At 35.6% G+C, this 16,164-nt stretch overlaps 1 protein-coding gene and 2 long non-coding RNA genes across 7 annotated transcripts in view; 1 reads left to right on the top strand and 2 right to left on the bottom strand.

Annotated features, from left to right (window-relative positions):
• The first annotated feature begins 13 nt into the window (after positions 1 to 13).
• Positions 14 to 16,158, top strand: LOC132153288 (uncharacterized). Its single transcript, XR_009436637.1, has 3 exons — positions 14 to 80; positions 2,965 to 3,039; positions 16,044 to 16,158. It is a non-coding gene; the product is annotated as an uncharacterized LOC132153288 (long non-coding RNA).
• On the bottom strand, positions 2,791 to 7,232 carry LOC132153325 (uncharacterized). Its single transcript, XR_009436652.1, has 3 exons — positions 4,273 to 7,232; positions 3,519 to 3,554; positions 2,791 to 3,378 (listed from the first exon to the last, which is right to left on the bottom strand). It is a non-coding gene; the product is annotated as an uncharacterized LOC132153325 (long non-coding RNA).
• Positions 7,398 to 16,164, bottom strand: part of pkn1b (protein kinase N1b) — a 35,445-nt gene continuing 26,678 nt past the window's right edge. For 3 of the 5 annotated variants that reach the window (XM_059562418.1, XM_059562389.1, XM_059562379.1), the window contains exons 12-22: positions 16,009 to 16,093; positions 15,099 to 15,193; positions 14,837 to 14,909; positions 13,181 to 13,272; positions 12,768 to 12,944; positions 12,247 to 12,309; positions 12,071 to 12,147; positions 10,121 to 10,263; positions 9,765 to 9,872; positions 9,599 to 9,679; positions 7,398 to 8,366 (exon numbers count right to left, since the gene is read on the bottom strand). In XM_059562418.1, the coding sequence (XP_059418401.1) occupies positions 8,163 to 8,366; positions 9,599 to 9,679; positions 9,765 to 9,872; positions 10,121 to 10,263; positions 12,071 to 12,147; positions 12,247 to 12,309; positions 12,768 to 12,944; positions 13,181 to 13,272; positions 14,837 to 14,909; positions 15,099 to 15,193; positions 16,009 to 16,093 (1,198 nt within the window). In that variant the 3' untranslated portion in view covers positions 7,398 to 8,162. The remainder of the gene's footprint in view (positions 8,367 to 9,598; positions 9,680 to 9,764; positions 9,873 to 10,120; positions 10,264 to 12,070; positions 12,148 to 12,246; positions 12,310 to 12,767; positions 12,945 to 13,180; positions 13,273 to 14,836; positions 14,910 to 15,098; positions 15,194 to 16,008; positions 16,094 to 16,164) is intronic. The other 2 variants (XM_059562408.1, XM_059562397.1) reach the window with 1 other exon arrangement.

Genomic DNA, 16,164 nt, shown 5'->3' with positions numbered 1-16,164 from the left:
GCGCTGGAGGCGGGAAGAGCTTTCCCGCGCGCAGAGAGCTGAGGGAGAGAAAGAATGAGACGCCAACGTCGAAAACACAGGTATATAAAGACGCGTCGCGAATATATAAGATAATTAGTGATGTGGTGAGAGGTTAATGAGATATTTCGATTGGTACCGTATCATATCCAGTCATCATTGTAATACTACAGTACTTTTGGTATGTTTTGCTATAGTTAAAATTCATTTCGCTGCTGGAGCGCTGGAAAAGAGTGCCACAACACGATTAACGTTACTTACATTTTGTGAGATTGGTTTCTGTCAAAAAAGTACTCTTGTGGTAACTATATTACAGTTATACAGGATATATAGTAGATAATCAGATGATAAAGAAGAACTTCAATTAAGTATATGCCAAAGCATTATCATGGTAACATTTTGTTATCATCAAATCTACCAAGCATTAATTAAACTGATTATTTCTGTTAATTATGTACACAGTGATCGATAAACATGAAATCAAATTATTTAATTAGATAATAATGACATTTACTTCAAAGCGTTCATCATAATTCAACTAAACTCTTGGCTTAATTCTTGGTTTGTTGCTGACTGCAATAAATGTTAGACTTCATCCAGCAATGGACTTTTCTAATTAGACCAGTGTTTTGGTTATCATTATTTTCTTTTTTGTCAAAGTGACATATTTCATTGGATTAGATGTTGTTTGTTTTCACAGAAGAGCAGGTGAGGGTTGGGCGCAGCTAAAGCTTCCTAAAGTGAACCTTTCAAACAAATTTAATGCTATAGCCTGTTCTTGTCTCCACAGCAACAGTATATAACCGAAGCCCTGTATTAGCAGTAACTCACTGTTAAGAATCTGGGTTCGACAGCTGATTTCCAGAAAGCATGTATAGCCTGAATAGCGTGTTGGTTAAAAGAATCTGCCAAATAAACAACAGCGGTGGATAAAGTACCTGAAAGCCATAATAAAGTAAAAGTACAGATATCTTACCAGAAAATAACTTTGGTAGAAGCTGAGGTCACCATTTACAATATTACTTGAGTAAAAGTCTTAAAGTATGTCATAGTTACTGTACTTAAGTATGAAAAGTATTTATATTTTAAATATTAAACATACTATTGAAAGTAAAAGTACAAGTAAATGGAAAAGCATCATACACATGGAAAATGTTCATACACTGTTTGTGTAGTAAGATTGTGTTTAGTTTTAATTCTTTATTCCATTTTGTGTCTTTGGGTAAGATTAAGAAGCTCTTCATCTACTTAGTGTCTTTCGATCCAGCATAATAATTTTTTTTTACACAGTTCAGTGTAGCTCAGAGGGGGCATGGATGCATTTAACCTGCATTTACAGATGCATAAATAGGCCTAATATTTTGTTTTTAACATAAAACGTTGAATACAAAACATGAAAAAAATAGTCAATATGTGAAATTAAAACAGCCATTAGGTGACAGCAAGTGACTGTTATGCATGAGTCATTTAGATTCAACCGATTCATTCAAACTGCTGATTCATTCAATAAGTAAACACCATTCAATGCTCAGGGACAGAGATGGTCCTCACTGCAGAACACAAGATCCAGGGGGCATTGTTGAATCCAGATCCAACTTTACCTTACATATACCTAAACCCACCCATCTCCACCCCCTACATGTGCGTCCAACCACAGCCCCTGGATCGGCTTGCAGAGACGCAAAACAGTGCTGTGTTTGGTTGGAATTATTCTCATTTGACAAAATTTAATTTGATAATGGCAATAATGCTCACGTAATGCTAACTTTATTAAACGTGTATAAAATTATTATTACATTATCATGTGGATATCTGGAGGAAAAAATGGCTCTCTTTGTGAGATTAAACCAGGACTAGGCCTTAGTTAATTAACACATTTAAGCAGCCTTAAAAAAATGCTTTGGAAGAAAATGTTACAGGTGTGAATAAGAAATGTCAGAAGTTGCGTTTAAACTTGCCATTATAGCATGTGACCTGTATCCGGATGTTATCTACATACACATTAAAAAGACGTGGGAATGCTATCGGATCTGCGTGTCCTGGTCCAAAAGTAGTCGAGGACGCATTGTGATCGGATCTCAGTATAATGCAAATGCAATCCAGCTTTCACGTGTACATTTGCAGAGCGACATCATGCAAAATGACCAATCTCTGCAGACTTATTCAAATATGGAAAGACAGATCCGATCGGTTATCCAGATAGAAACGTCAGTTAATGTTGCCAAGTGTAATATCAGTGTAAACCTGATTGAGTGATGATCCGATCTGCTTGTTTAGATCAGGGTGATCGCATGTTAATACCAAGTGTATGTTAGCATGTACAAATTATTTTACATTGATTTTATAGTGGTGTCTAAAACCATAAAACAGAATGTTCCTATGATCAAACCCATATTTTTAAAACTTTTACATCTGATATAATTTTTTGAATGAAAGACCAAAAGGAAAAGCAATGCAGATTTATTTTCTGCTCTTATTTTCAAGGTACCAATATTATTGGAATATTAATGTACTGCAGATATGATAACTTTCAAGAAGTGTGATTGTTCATTACCTTTACTAATCTTGTGATAATATTAAATGAGTCATTGGAAGGTAAGAGGCTTGATTAAAATAATTTTAAATAAGTCAACGTGAGAATAATGGGAAAATACCTCCAGAAAAGGAAATTCCATGTTATCCTATTGAGTCGTTGAAAGTTATTATACAATACTTAATTTAGAATCAGAAATACATAAAAGATGTGAAGTGGAAGAAAGAATTATGACTTTCGTAATACATGGTTTCCTAGTGGCAAAAGTCTTTTTTGTTTTCAGCTACTTATAGACATTGGTATTAATTTTACACTAAAGTAAACAAACAATAGTTATGGAGATGCTTTTTTAACATTTGGAGATTTTAACTTCTCTTTCTATATCTGCATTTTCCATCCCTGTCTCTCTCCAGGATTTTTCATGTCTTTGCATGCAGAAAAACACTGAATTTCATAGAGAAGCACCACAGACGTCATGAACATCTAAGGTACTGTGAGTATTTAACATGTTTTCAGATATCTCATCCACACTGAATTTGTAATCGATCGATCAATATGGATTGTTTTCAATTGCTTGTCACTGGAATCCTAAAACTCCAGTCATATTCATTAACTGTAAAACATAATTGACCAATTGTCAACACTTGCACATAACCCCATAGAATTTTGGAATATATAAACAAGAAATAATTAGTATCAGTTTCCCACTGATCAGTCACCCATAAGATTGAGCAGCAGTCCTTTAGGATCATGGACACAGTTTTTCCCTCATAGTCGACTATCTGAGGGAAGATAGCTGATTGCTGATTGACTTTGGAGGACTCGTTCTACAAGATGAAAACAAAAAATTATGTAAACACACAAAAAGACACACAGAAAGAGATATACTGAGAAAAAGTGCAAACAACTTTACCAGATATAACATTTTTTGGAGTCAGTGAAAAACAAATATGGCTGTTATCTTCACCTTGAGCAGAAAAATGCTGGAACGGCGAGCTTCTGTCTGCAAATGAACAGATTATTCTACTGTTAACAGACACACAAGACAAACATCTTGAATTGTCAGAAGCATCAAGGAAAAACTACATTTACTGTGTTCACAAAAACAAGTAACACTATTACTATAGTTAACTGAAACAAAAAAATAAAAAAACAATATTTGAAATAATATAAACCGCAGCAAACACACACACACACACACACACACACACACACACACACACACACACACACACATATATATATACACACACACACACACACACACACACACATGCTAAAACTTTTACTAAATCTAAAAAGGCAACAGGGAATCTACAAAGTAATTCAAAATGTGATTAATACAACTATATAGACAAATAAATGGCCTAATGACAAACACAAGATTTACTAATATAATAAACATAAAATATAAAATCTAATGTAAAATCTAATAAAATACTATAATGGTAACTAAAATAAAAATGTATAAAACCATATAGGCATTTAAAATATATATATATACATTTAGATTAAAATTAAAACAGGAGATATAAAAATAAAATGAATCCAAAATATTAGTTTAAACTAGAATAGTATTTCAATAATACAAAATAATACTGATTACTGCTTATACTTTGGATTAATTATATGAACAAACCACTAAGCTTAATTGTTATACTATAGGATTGTACAATTCTAGTTTCTAACGTTAAAGTTCAACAACGTTGAATGTACTTTACCAGCACTGCCAGCTCGATCATCTCCGATGAAGAGTGCAGTATTTTGTTAGGATTTCTGCAAAGAGACACAGAGGTCAACTGTGTGGAAAACTATTAAACCTGCAGAATATTTTATGTGATGAGACCAGTACACACCTGAGCCTGTGCAGAACGAGGCAGGAATCTAAACCAGCTGCGGCAATCATTGGGAGATGTTTAAAAACATCATGCAATTTAATCACTTTAGTCTGCTCTGATGACATTCAATTAACTAACATCAGATGTTTTGGTTAGTCTGGAGGAAGTTCATTCGGACTGTGCATTTTCAGTCTGTCTGAGTGGCCTCTTTACATTAAATTATCACAAACTACCGGGAAAAATACAAGAGTGGAACGATAAATGTTTTCTACTCATGTTCTACTCTCACATTCTTTACAGGGTTTCTCAAATTTTTTTTGAAGGACCTGTTTCACATAACCTCCACTGTTATGTCGTTTTTAAATTACATTTTTTTTTTCTAATGAAATTGAATTATACATTACTGGTTATCTAAAAAATCTTAAAGCAAGATTTCTTGAGAAGCCATATGTAAGAAATTAAGCAATGTTGTCTGAGAAAAAAGACCAAATGTAGGTGAGTTAATGCTTAAAACATGACAAAAACTAAAGACTATCAGTGGGGTCACAAAATAATCTTTATTTCCCTTTGGATGACGTTTGTGTTCGATGCATTAGTTTTCCACTACAAATGTGACATGACCAAATGCATCACTGCTTATCTGTGTAGGTAGTTTGAGTGATCAAATCCAAATGTTCCTTCAAGATGAATCTTACCCTACTTTATATTTAGTGTGTTAAAAGGGGCCATTGTACCATACCAAGATACTTAACTACAACTGAAATTAATGGTAAACATGCATGTTATGTTACTGGAGTTAAGTGCATTGTGATTTGCTTGGAAAAAGCCAAATTATGGAGCAGATAAACCATGACTCAATTAGTGCATGAGGAAGAATAAGCTATAGGAGTATAGTTTGTTCACAGAACAACATGGCCTCCTATTTTACAGCTCCATCTTTTGGTCTCCATGGATACTTTCTACTTCTCTCCTCTAGGGAATAATGAGAAATTATCTCAAAGTGCTTCAAACCATCACTTCACCATGTTTTAAGCAAGTTCCTCACAGCACACTTAGTGCTCAACGGTTCATTTGCTGATGTAACAGATGTCCTGCTACCTTCACTCTGCCCTTTTCGTAATAAATTGTTGATGGAGTAAATCATTTGATGTGAATGTGTATGTGTTGGGATGTTCACATATTACCTTTAGTTTAAAGACATCCGTGTGGGATTGATCTTTATATTCTACTCCTGTTCAGTTACATCCTGCAACACTCAGAATATTAATTTCTTTCTCTTTTTAATTTAGCTCAGTTTTCCACAATTTGTCTCTGGTAAAAAAAAAAAGAAAAGAAAAAACATGAAAAAAAGAGCTCCATTGTCCCAAAATAGTTGAATTGTTTAATATAGTAATATTCAGGCGTATGATTTCCATAGTCAAGTATCAGTGAGATAGAAAAACAGAATCTCCAAAAAAGACAAATCTAGAGGTTGATGCTGCCTTTCAGTAAGGGACATGCTCATAACACAGTAAAAGCTTACAAACTCAAGGATCTCAAAACAACTGACACCTGACACAACAGTGTTTCCACTTCCAATCTCAAACTCTCTGCCGCCCTCGTCTGGTTAAATGAGTGTAATACAGAAGAAAACGGTCTCTGCATTGTGTGTGATATACGGAAACGTTGGTCAAAAAAGAAAATGGAGACAAAAAGACAGGAGAAGGGAGAATTAGGTGAGCCATTTTACTTGGGTCAGTAACTGTACTCTGTTAGTCAACAAGCTCCCATAAAGCACCGCAGTGATGTATTTTTGTAGGCCGGCAACCCGCAAGTTAGGACCAATCCCAATTCTATTTAATACCCCTTTCCCTCTGCCTACCCCTTCCCCTTGTCCCTTAAAACAGAGTGTCATGGGTTGGGGTGAAAATATTTCCCTAAGGATTGGGACACCACTACTATTCCAGCACACATTATAATACGTCGTCTAGCTTCTACAATACACACATATACTGGTGTGTATTAGAGCCTTTAATTACCGTTGCTTACTGACACACACACATAACGGAAATCGCGCAGCTCACACATCCAGGAGAAAAACTTGTTGACATTGCCCCACAATGTTTATTAGATCATTTTAAATGCTGAATCGCTACATTGTATTCTCCAGCAGTGAGAGGATAAAATCATTGTTTTTAAGTAAACTCACTCTAAAAAGAGAAACACACAGACGCGCATACACGCAACTTCCATCTCTTTCTCTCTCTTTTTCTTCTCCCCCTCTTGATTTGGCAATATTTGCAAAAATGGTTTAACGATTTCTAATTATTGGGGGGACTAGCCCCCTTTAATGTCTACAGTGGTTATCACCCTGACTAGACAATATGTTGTGGTACTGTCGTGCAGTCTATAATGATATGACATTAGCAAATATCAACGATTTTTTGCTAACATTTCTTTGAGTAACATGACCGTTAATATGAACTCATGATTGAATGTAACAAAACAAATGATTACTTTTCGTAAAATCTTTATTAATTCCCAAAATCCTTACATTTATGTGTCTTTTTCTTCGCTCAGGCAGCCGTGTTGCTGAGATAATTCATACCTCTTCATTTGAAGTGTGGTCCCGAAAAATCTTCATTTAAAGGGCTCTCTGGCCCTTCCCCTTACCCCTACCCCTCCAACCAAAAGAGAATCGAGACACCTCTACCCCTTCACGTGAACGCGCGAAACAGGGGGGTAGGGGAAAGGGGAAGGGCTAAGGGGTAGATTTAGTATTGGGCCATAGTATCACCCTGGTTCCTTTTAGCTTTTTGGATCATTGCAGAAAATAAGGTTGTGTGACCAACAAATTTATTTTATTTTTTTTTACACATTATGTTCATCATGATAATCTAACAGCTTAAATTTAATATTTATATATTTAACAAGCCTAAATATAATCATTAGAAGTAAACTGCTAAATGTAGGCTATAAATTAACTACACCACTACATTTTACAGCAGCTTATTAAATCATTATTTGTAAAAAACGTTTCCCCTGAAAGTTTAATTTAGAATAGGTTTATGGAATGACCATTAGTAATGAAATGAGGCTGTGCAAGCGACTTGTGAGTGGATGAGTTTAAACATCACGCTGAACAGGTAACATCCCCAAATACCCCTGTAGGCCCATTTAGACACTTGTTAAAAACTGCCCTTTTCAAGACAATAGGCTATTATTGATGCACTTTATGTTGAAGAATATAGCGTGAAAATATGTTTAGCTTGTGTTAACCCCTAGGCTTTAACCAAAAACCCATAAAACAAAAAAACAAAAAAAAAACTTTACAATGATGGAACCAGAATTGCTAAAATGCGCACTGGCCTACAAAAATTGGTCATCCCTACAGTACTCTATTCACAAGATTAATGATTTCATTAGCACCTGGTGCTAAGGATAATGTCATGAATGAGGCTTACTGACCATTTGAAAATCGTGCCTCTTTGCAAACAGGGCAAGAAAACATCTTGGCCGCCGGCTTTCAGAACTTCACATTATGTGGATTCTTGAATCTCTACACATTTGATGTACCTCCTACAATTAGATGAAGTAATTTCCTCAAGGTTTAATCACTCTTATGGGCCCTGTGCTATTACTTTCTTTATAGTTTCATGTTGCACAAACCCATGTTCCATTGGCAGGAAGCCTGTGAGGAAGCGTCAGTCTTCACGCCAAGCAGCCTTGATGGTGACTAGGATGTGAGAACCACATCTCCAATACCTAGCAGTGTCAGTATGCACACTCGTGTCCTAGCAGAAGTCAGAGACATAGTCAAAGTCCCTGAAGTAGTCCTGGTCTTTCCGCGATAGGGTCCGGCGTTCACGAGGAGGCGTCAAGGTTGGCGCTTCGTTCGTAAACTCAGCATCAAAGTTACTGACATCTTCCTTTCCCTTCACTGCAGGAACGAAAGGAGGAGGAACTCTCCTCTGCAACAGCGCATCCCAGTCTATATTCTACAGAGCGAGAGAAGATGATTGAGTCACATCATCACTAAGATTGCAACTTTGTCCCTAAATGAATATGGCAATAAAACAAAATATGAGATGTGAAGAAAAATGCTGATGTTTTCTTGCAAAGGTGTTACATTCCACTGAGAAACCTTTGCGTTTACTTGCAAAAGCTCTGACTTTAATTTTTTTTTACCTCTCACCCCATATTATTTCTACATTTACAAAAGTTTTGCAACTCAGTGCAAATATTTTACAAGGTAACACAAATTGCACTTTTCCATTGTATGGTACAGCACTGTACAATTTGGTATGGCTCACTTTTGGGGAAATTTCCATTGTATATAGTACCTGGTACTTTTTTCAGTACCACATCGGCTGAGGTCCCAAGCGAGCAGTACCATTAACAATGTGTACTGAGTTATACGGAGCTGCATTATGATCTGGAAAGCACCAAAAGTTTCTCTGTGTAACACAAAAGTTTTGCAAGAGAACACGAAAGTATTGAAATATAATATTTCTTCCCATCTCATGTTTTTTTATCATACCCACATCTATTTAGGGACTCCATATTAATAGGGTCTTTCACATCGCTTTAGTTTAAGAACTAATAATACAGTACTAAAGTACTAATGATTTTGTGCAAACTATTTCCCAGTACCACTGAAAGGGTTGCATTCACACTGACAGTGTGTACTAGGAAGTGATGTAAGCCAGTAAACAGCAGTGCCGTTTTTGCGCGGCACTCAACAACGAAAAAAAGAACAACATTAACAACAAGAGAATGGAGGATGCTGTGATCGGAGCTGTTTTTGTTGTGTCTCGCGGATTTCACAATAATGGACATGGAATGTCGACTCCAATGACAACCGGCAGTGCTACATTTCCTACAAGTGCCTGCACTTCAGCATCCGTCCATCTATTGCTGTTCATTATACTTGCGAAATAAGTTGACAGTATGTTACACAGCGTTTTAAATCACGAAGGTTGAGGGCGTTTTTGAACATGTCTGGTCAATCAATGTCTCCTTATGTCACAGGTAGTACCAGCTGTGCTGATTAGACCCTGCTCTGGAGTAGCAGCCAAATTTGGTTCTCTAAAAAGGCCGTCCGGTACTAAAATCGCACGAAGTTCCGGTGGTGCGAAAACCCCAAAATTGGGTAGTTCCACAATTAGTTCTAGTACTATTAATAGATTTGGTGCGAAAGGCCCTATTGTAGCAAGTAAAGTCTTCATACTCTAAAGAAGGGTTGTTTCTTGATGTCCTCTGCGTCTTTCTCACTGGAGCCCAGTCGTCTTTCAGGATTACGCCTTAGCAGCTAACAATGAAAAACAAAGAAATTCCTATCAGTTAGCAAACACAGCCAATCAGAGAACAGCTTTGGGAAAAAATAAGAGTCTTACCCGTCTCATGATACCAATGGCCTCAGTGGATAGGAATCTTGGGTAACGTACTTCATCATTTACAATGCTGTCAAACACCTCTTCCTCATCGTCACCTGGGAACGGTGACTGAACAGACACAGATTATGTATCAGAAATTTGTATCAGATTATTTCTCAGAAAATAAGACTTCATATTTGAACACTTTGAATCTGCAAAGGTATGTTAATTTAAGAATGTTTAGATGTTTGTACAGGAAAACAATCATAAATACTGAAAAAAAATCACACTTTGTGGTGAACGCAAGTAGATTTTGTTAGCTTTATGGTTCAAACACTGAAAAACAATGTAATAAAATGTTGCACAAACACACACACCTCTCCAACCAGCATCTCGTAAATGAGCACACCAAGACCCCACCAGTCCACAGCTCTGGTGTAGGACGTGTCTGTTAGAATCTCAGGAGCAAGAAACTCTGGAGTCCCACAAAATGTACTGGTTCTGTCTCCATGACCCATTCCTACAGGACAGAAAATAAAAGGAAGACATTGAAAAAAAAAGAAAGAAGGAGCAAAAAGGAGATTGCGTGCATCTTTTTTGCAGTTTATGTAAGCCCTCCAGTTCTACTCGACCAGCTCACTCAGATTATCATGAGTGTTTCTGGCATGGGAGCTGGACATGGTAACTAGGATGCTTAAGGGCCGCAGCCTCTAGGGTTACACTGTGTCTACACTGGACGTGACAGTTGTTGTGTCACGCCACGTCGCAACAGCTAAAGTCTGTCTAGACTGGACGTGACAAATCTATCGTTGAAAATCATTTAAAATTTGCGTCAATATGCCATAAAATAGAACCAGTGTAGACAGCATCACTGATTATAAAGAGCTCTATAGTATTTTGTCGTGCCACACCACGTCACTCGCATCCGGTGTAGACATGGTGTTAGTCGATAATGCACGTCTTGAGATCCGTGGAGTTAGGTTTAACTGTGTAGGTCTTATCAGCTGGCTTCTGTTACACTTATCCCCCCAAAAAACTCATTACCATCAGGGGTCACGGCACCAATGTAACCCCTTCAATTCTACTCAATCCTTTCCGAGCAGAATTTGAACTGGCATTTCTGGCATGGGAGCAGGGCATGCAAATAAACACACTAAGGAGCACAGCATCATGCATCATTTTACATGACCTTCGATTTTAGCCTCTTTTGTCTCACAAAATTGTACATCAGAAATGTTTCTTGAGCAGCAAATCAAAAGCATATTAGAATGATTTCTGAAGGATCATGTGACATTAAATGATGCTGAAAATTTTGCTTTGCATCACAGGATTGTTGCAAATACATTTTAACATATATTCACATTGAAAACAGCTTTTTCACATTGTAGCAGTGGCGGCTCCTGCACAAATGTTTGTATGATTAATGAGGATAGGTCACCCATTCAGTTTATAAATTAACGGCTAGTTAAAGATGTAAAGGAAACTGAAATATTATAGGATTAATTAAAAATAAACATACTCTAACAATCAATTCTCCTTTTGTTTCTATATGCATATTAACACAATTCGGCATCAAATAAAGACTGAAGCCAGAATGTGGTTTTCCAAAAAACCTTTGACTTCAAAATCGTTTTTAATAAAAGTCACATAAATCACTATTTACACAACTCACTTATATTACACTGCTCATTTACAACGTTACTTATATTATTACACAGCTCATTTGTATTACACTGCTCACTTAATTTCTATTACACACTTATATCAAATTATATTACATTGCTCCCTTACATTAAACTGCTTACTTACATTACTCACTTAATCTGCGCTGAAGTAACGTTCGGCATTATGTCGATCAAGTTCAGCTGACAACTAAATTTAAGTTGGCTTAGCGGTTTTCACATTTGATAAAGATATTTAAGCAGTTGTTAATTTTTTCTTGTTGTTAAAATTCTAAATAGTTGTTAAATATTATTGGATGTCACTGTTCCCACCAGTCGTTGCACAAGTTTAGGTTATGCATGATGACGAAAGCAGGTTAGGGCGACCCCTCCCGGAACTCACTGAGATTGCATCGCCCAATCGCCCTTCCGGAGAAACAGTCCCTGCATTGTAGTAATATTTCACATTATAGCAGTTTTTTGGTCTTCTTTGAAAAACATAACAAAAATCATACCAACCTTAAAGCCTGAATGGTAGTTATTAAAAATAGTATGCTGTTAACAGCACATCCGGTCATTCACTCTGATCTATGAGTGAACAAACATCATGTTCTTTCTCCATCAGCTCCATCAATTTAATTACCGAAGGTACAGCTTGTGACTCACCCTCTTTACAAAGACCAAAGTCTGCAATCTTCACATAACCTTCAGTATCCAGCAGCAGGTTATCCAGCTTCAAATCTCTGACAAACACACAGACACAGATGCAAGAATTAACTATAACTTTTACTAACTCATAGTTCATAAAGAGTACATAAAATAAAACAGCTGTATGTACTCACCGATACACAATCTTATTATCATGAAGAAACTGAAGCCCCAAAACCACACACGCAGAGTAAAACCTGCATTGCACACACAAACAAACACACACATACATATACACACACACACACACACACACACACATATATATATATATATATATATATATATATATATATATATATATATATATATATATATATAGAAAATAAAGAATACAGAAAAACAGTACATACATATGAATACAATAACAAAACATACAAAGTGCCCCCTTTCGTGCAATGGTCAATTTTGAGAGCAGCTTTCCACAACATTATACAATCTTTTGATTTATTTTTGGGAAGTTTAATAAACTTATCGTTCCAGAAAACCAGTAATACAGAACTATTGTGATGAGTTAACTGGGAAATATGGTGGAATCTTTTACCTTTAAATTTATTTATTTATTCATTAGCTGAAAATTTTACTCAATTTACCTGTGATATTCAGTAACGATAACAAGTGTTGCATTTTAATTAAGTGAGCTAATCACACTTACACAGAGCGTGTTTCAGAGAAGACGTCTGCGTGTATGTGCATCATCAAGTCACCGCCAGCCGTGTACTCCATGACAAAACACACATGTTCTGGCGTCTGAAAACATGCAAACAGGTTGACCAGGAATGGATGCTGTGTGCTGTTCACCGTCTCAAATATTCGCTTCTCGCACAACAAACTGGAAGAGAGTGGAGAGAGTTTAGCCAAAACACTAAAAGGATGACCTGTAATGTGTACTTTTCCATTTTAAGAAAAAAAAATTGTGCTAGTTATATTTGTGCTTAAAGCAAGAAACAAAATATTTGCACATTTATTTTACTAGGAAACAATAAAAATATCAAGCATCAGAAAAGCACATAAACAGTGTTAAAAAGCTATTTTTATCTCACGCTAAACTTAAATTAAGTTCCTTACCTTTCCACCTCGTCTCTTGCCACAATGTCCCCTTTCTTCAGTGCTTTGATGGCATACACCTTCCCTGAGTGTTTGTATTCGGACAACAGCACCTGGAAACACACACATATATCATGCTTAACAGACACCTGAATCTTCATTCACACCTGCCTCTTTGCAAAAAATTATTGTCTTAAATAGAGATGATAAAAAAAAAAAATCTCATTGCTTTTGTTATTAATGTGAATGTTCAAAATATATATATAAAAATACAATAATAGTATTAAAGAAATAATGCTAAAATAACACTGCTTGGCGAGACAAAATTTTCCTTAATTTCTATAGAAAAATGTGTTCAGTAAGGAAAAGAAAACTTTTTTCTCAATGATGCAAACAGTAACTAAAGTTATATATATATATATATATATATATATATATATATATATATATATATTTAAATTAACCGAAAAAACAAACAAAAAAAAGTTGGACAAAAATTTATAAAACTGAAATAATACAAAAAAAAGAAAATAATAATAAAAATGCCCAACATTTTAAATGTCTAGAAAGCTGAAAAATAAAAAAATAAAAACAAAACTAATATACAATCTAAAAGACTACTTAAGTATATGAATAACACTGCTTGCTAATTTTTACTAGTCTGTAGGGATGTAGCGATTAACCGTGAGCCGGTTAAAAAATCTTAAGAAATCGATTTAAATATGTGACGATTCAAATCAGTTGAGATGCCAAAAAAATCACGATACAATTGGAGTAGGAGTTTTTATGAATGTATCTCTGACTGTCTTTGGAAAAGTTTACGTGGTTTTTCTTTTCATCTTGCCTCTGAGCGATGCATATTAAAGTAGTGTTTATAAGCACAGGGCTGTGTGTTTACAGCAGTAACCAAGGAAACACTGTATCACTGCTGTCCATAAGTGCCACCTGCTGTTAGAGAGTGAATCTGCATCTCATTCAGCTCTGCTGCTGCTTCCTTCAGATATGTTTCATGTAGTATAGTTTCACAAAACTAAAGTCAGACCATTCTGTTTTTGCTTCAAATTTCAAAACTATACAGTCTAATTTACATTTCAAAACATGTAAAAGGCTGCATTTTTAGTTTGGATCATGATTAATCTCACTGGATTTTAATTGCCTCCAATTAAAATAGGAAAGAGCACAAAGCCTTAATTTGTTCACATTAAGATTTTTTTTTTTGTGTGTGTAACTTGCTTATTTGATTTGGGGTTTGTTTTAAAATTTACATTTTGTTTGGTTATATTTCAATTACACAAAAAACGTGCAGCAATAGCCTAATAAAAGGACACCTACTCAGTTACTGGACAATGTCTTCAGTCTTATTTAGTAAAATGAAAAATAATTCTTGAGAAAACCGATTCGTGAAATCCAAACCGTGATTCGATTCATGAGTTGAGTGATTCATTACATCCCTACTAGTCGGTTTGTCCAAAAAAGTCACTAATCAGAAAATTAAAAGATTGTAGTAAAGTATGTTAACTCTTAGCTGAAAGCATAATCAAATTAGGCAGAATATTTAAAGCAAGCACGGGAAAAATTAAACAGTGTTGGCGGATGTGTAGGACTTTGTGAATTGTGTCGATTCTGTCTGACTAGTTGCTTTGCTAATAGTTTTGTGGCTGAACATGTTCCAGTTACCTTGCCAAAATGTCCTCGGCCCAGCACTGCGATCATTCGGAAATCCTGAAGACACAGAGGGCTTTTGGACGGCCTGCACACACACGCACACACACACACACAGAGAGAGAGAGGCCGGATGTAATTAAACTGAAGGGAAGGGCTGGTGTGAGGTCAGAAACAACATCACAGGGATCGTGTTCGTGTGAATGTGTGTGTGTTTGCTTCATGCCGTGTCTTGGCTCGCTCTGGAAAACATATTGTGTGCTGGTGGGATGTGTACCTGCGCTGGGAATTATGGGAGCTGGTCCTGACAGCCCTCTCCGGAGGAGCGGGATCAGGAGGAGAGACCGGCTCAGACACTGGGCCAATGTCCACCTGAGAAACAGATTAGTAATATTATTAACAAGTTATTATTCATTAATCATTTGCATTTGGTTATTCATTTATTGTTATTAGCTTAGCTTACATTATTTAATTTCCTTTATTTTGCACATATTATTTCACTTTAATTGTTAATATATTACTGGTGTTAATTTTATCTCATTATCCACAGCTTAGCAGCAAATGCTTGGTAATACAAGTGTACAGTTCATTCCAATGAAACACGAAAGATCTGAGAAAGAGTTGTTTTCATTCACTGTAAATTATACATTTACAAAATAAATAAAATCAGTTTTAAGTTTACAAACGTTATTACTTTATATGATGCTGCTACACTTGAAAGACAAATTGAAAAATATCAAACTATATACAGTATATATATACAGTATATATATATATATATATATATATATAAATTGTTAATCATTTCAATGGTGCCACAACAGACAGAAGATAAAATATCAAATTATATATAAAAAGGAATGTGTTTGCATTTTAAAATAGAATAAATAAAAAAATATCCAGTTTAAATAACTGCCTGTAAATAAATACATAAATAAATAACATTGTAAAATTCATAACAGCACTGATTTAATTTTTTCATTTGGTGCAGATGCACTAACAGTAAAAGACAAGTTATAAAATATAGTTACAAAATATCAAATTATATTTTAAATAAGTTTGTTTGCATTTAAATGAAAATAAATACAAATCAGTGCTGTTACAAAGCAATTTTACATTGTAAACTGTTGTAAAAACACTCAAAAGATAAAGTAATTAATACATGAAATAAAGTGTCTGGGGTTTACCGTGTTGGACGTCTGTGTGTTTTTCCTCGTCACAGATGGAGGAGAGTCGCCGTCCAGCTGGATCTTCTGGATGGAGATCTCACTGCTGAGGAGAGTGTGAAGTTCATGACGTCGGTCAGGATAGATAACAGGTGATCAGGCGTGTGTCTGCGGTGT

The sequence above is a fragment of the Carassius carassius genome, chromosome 1 (genome assembly GCF_963082965.1).
Source record: "Carassius carassius chromosome 1, fCarCar2.1, whole genome shotgun sequence".
Classification (NCBI taxonomy): Eukaryota; Metazoa; Chordata; class Actinopteri; order Cypriniformes; family Cyprinidae; genus Carassius; species Carassius carassius.
Note: the sequence above shows the minus strand (reverse complement) of the source record. Positions and strands in the feature narration are given on the sequence as shown.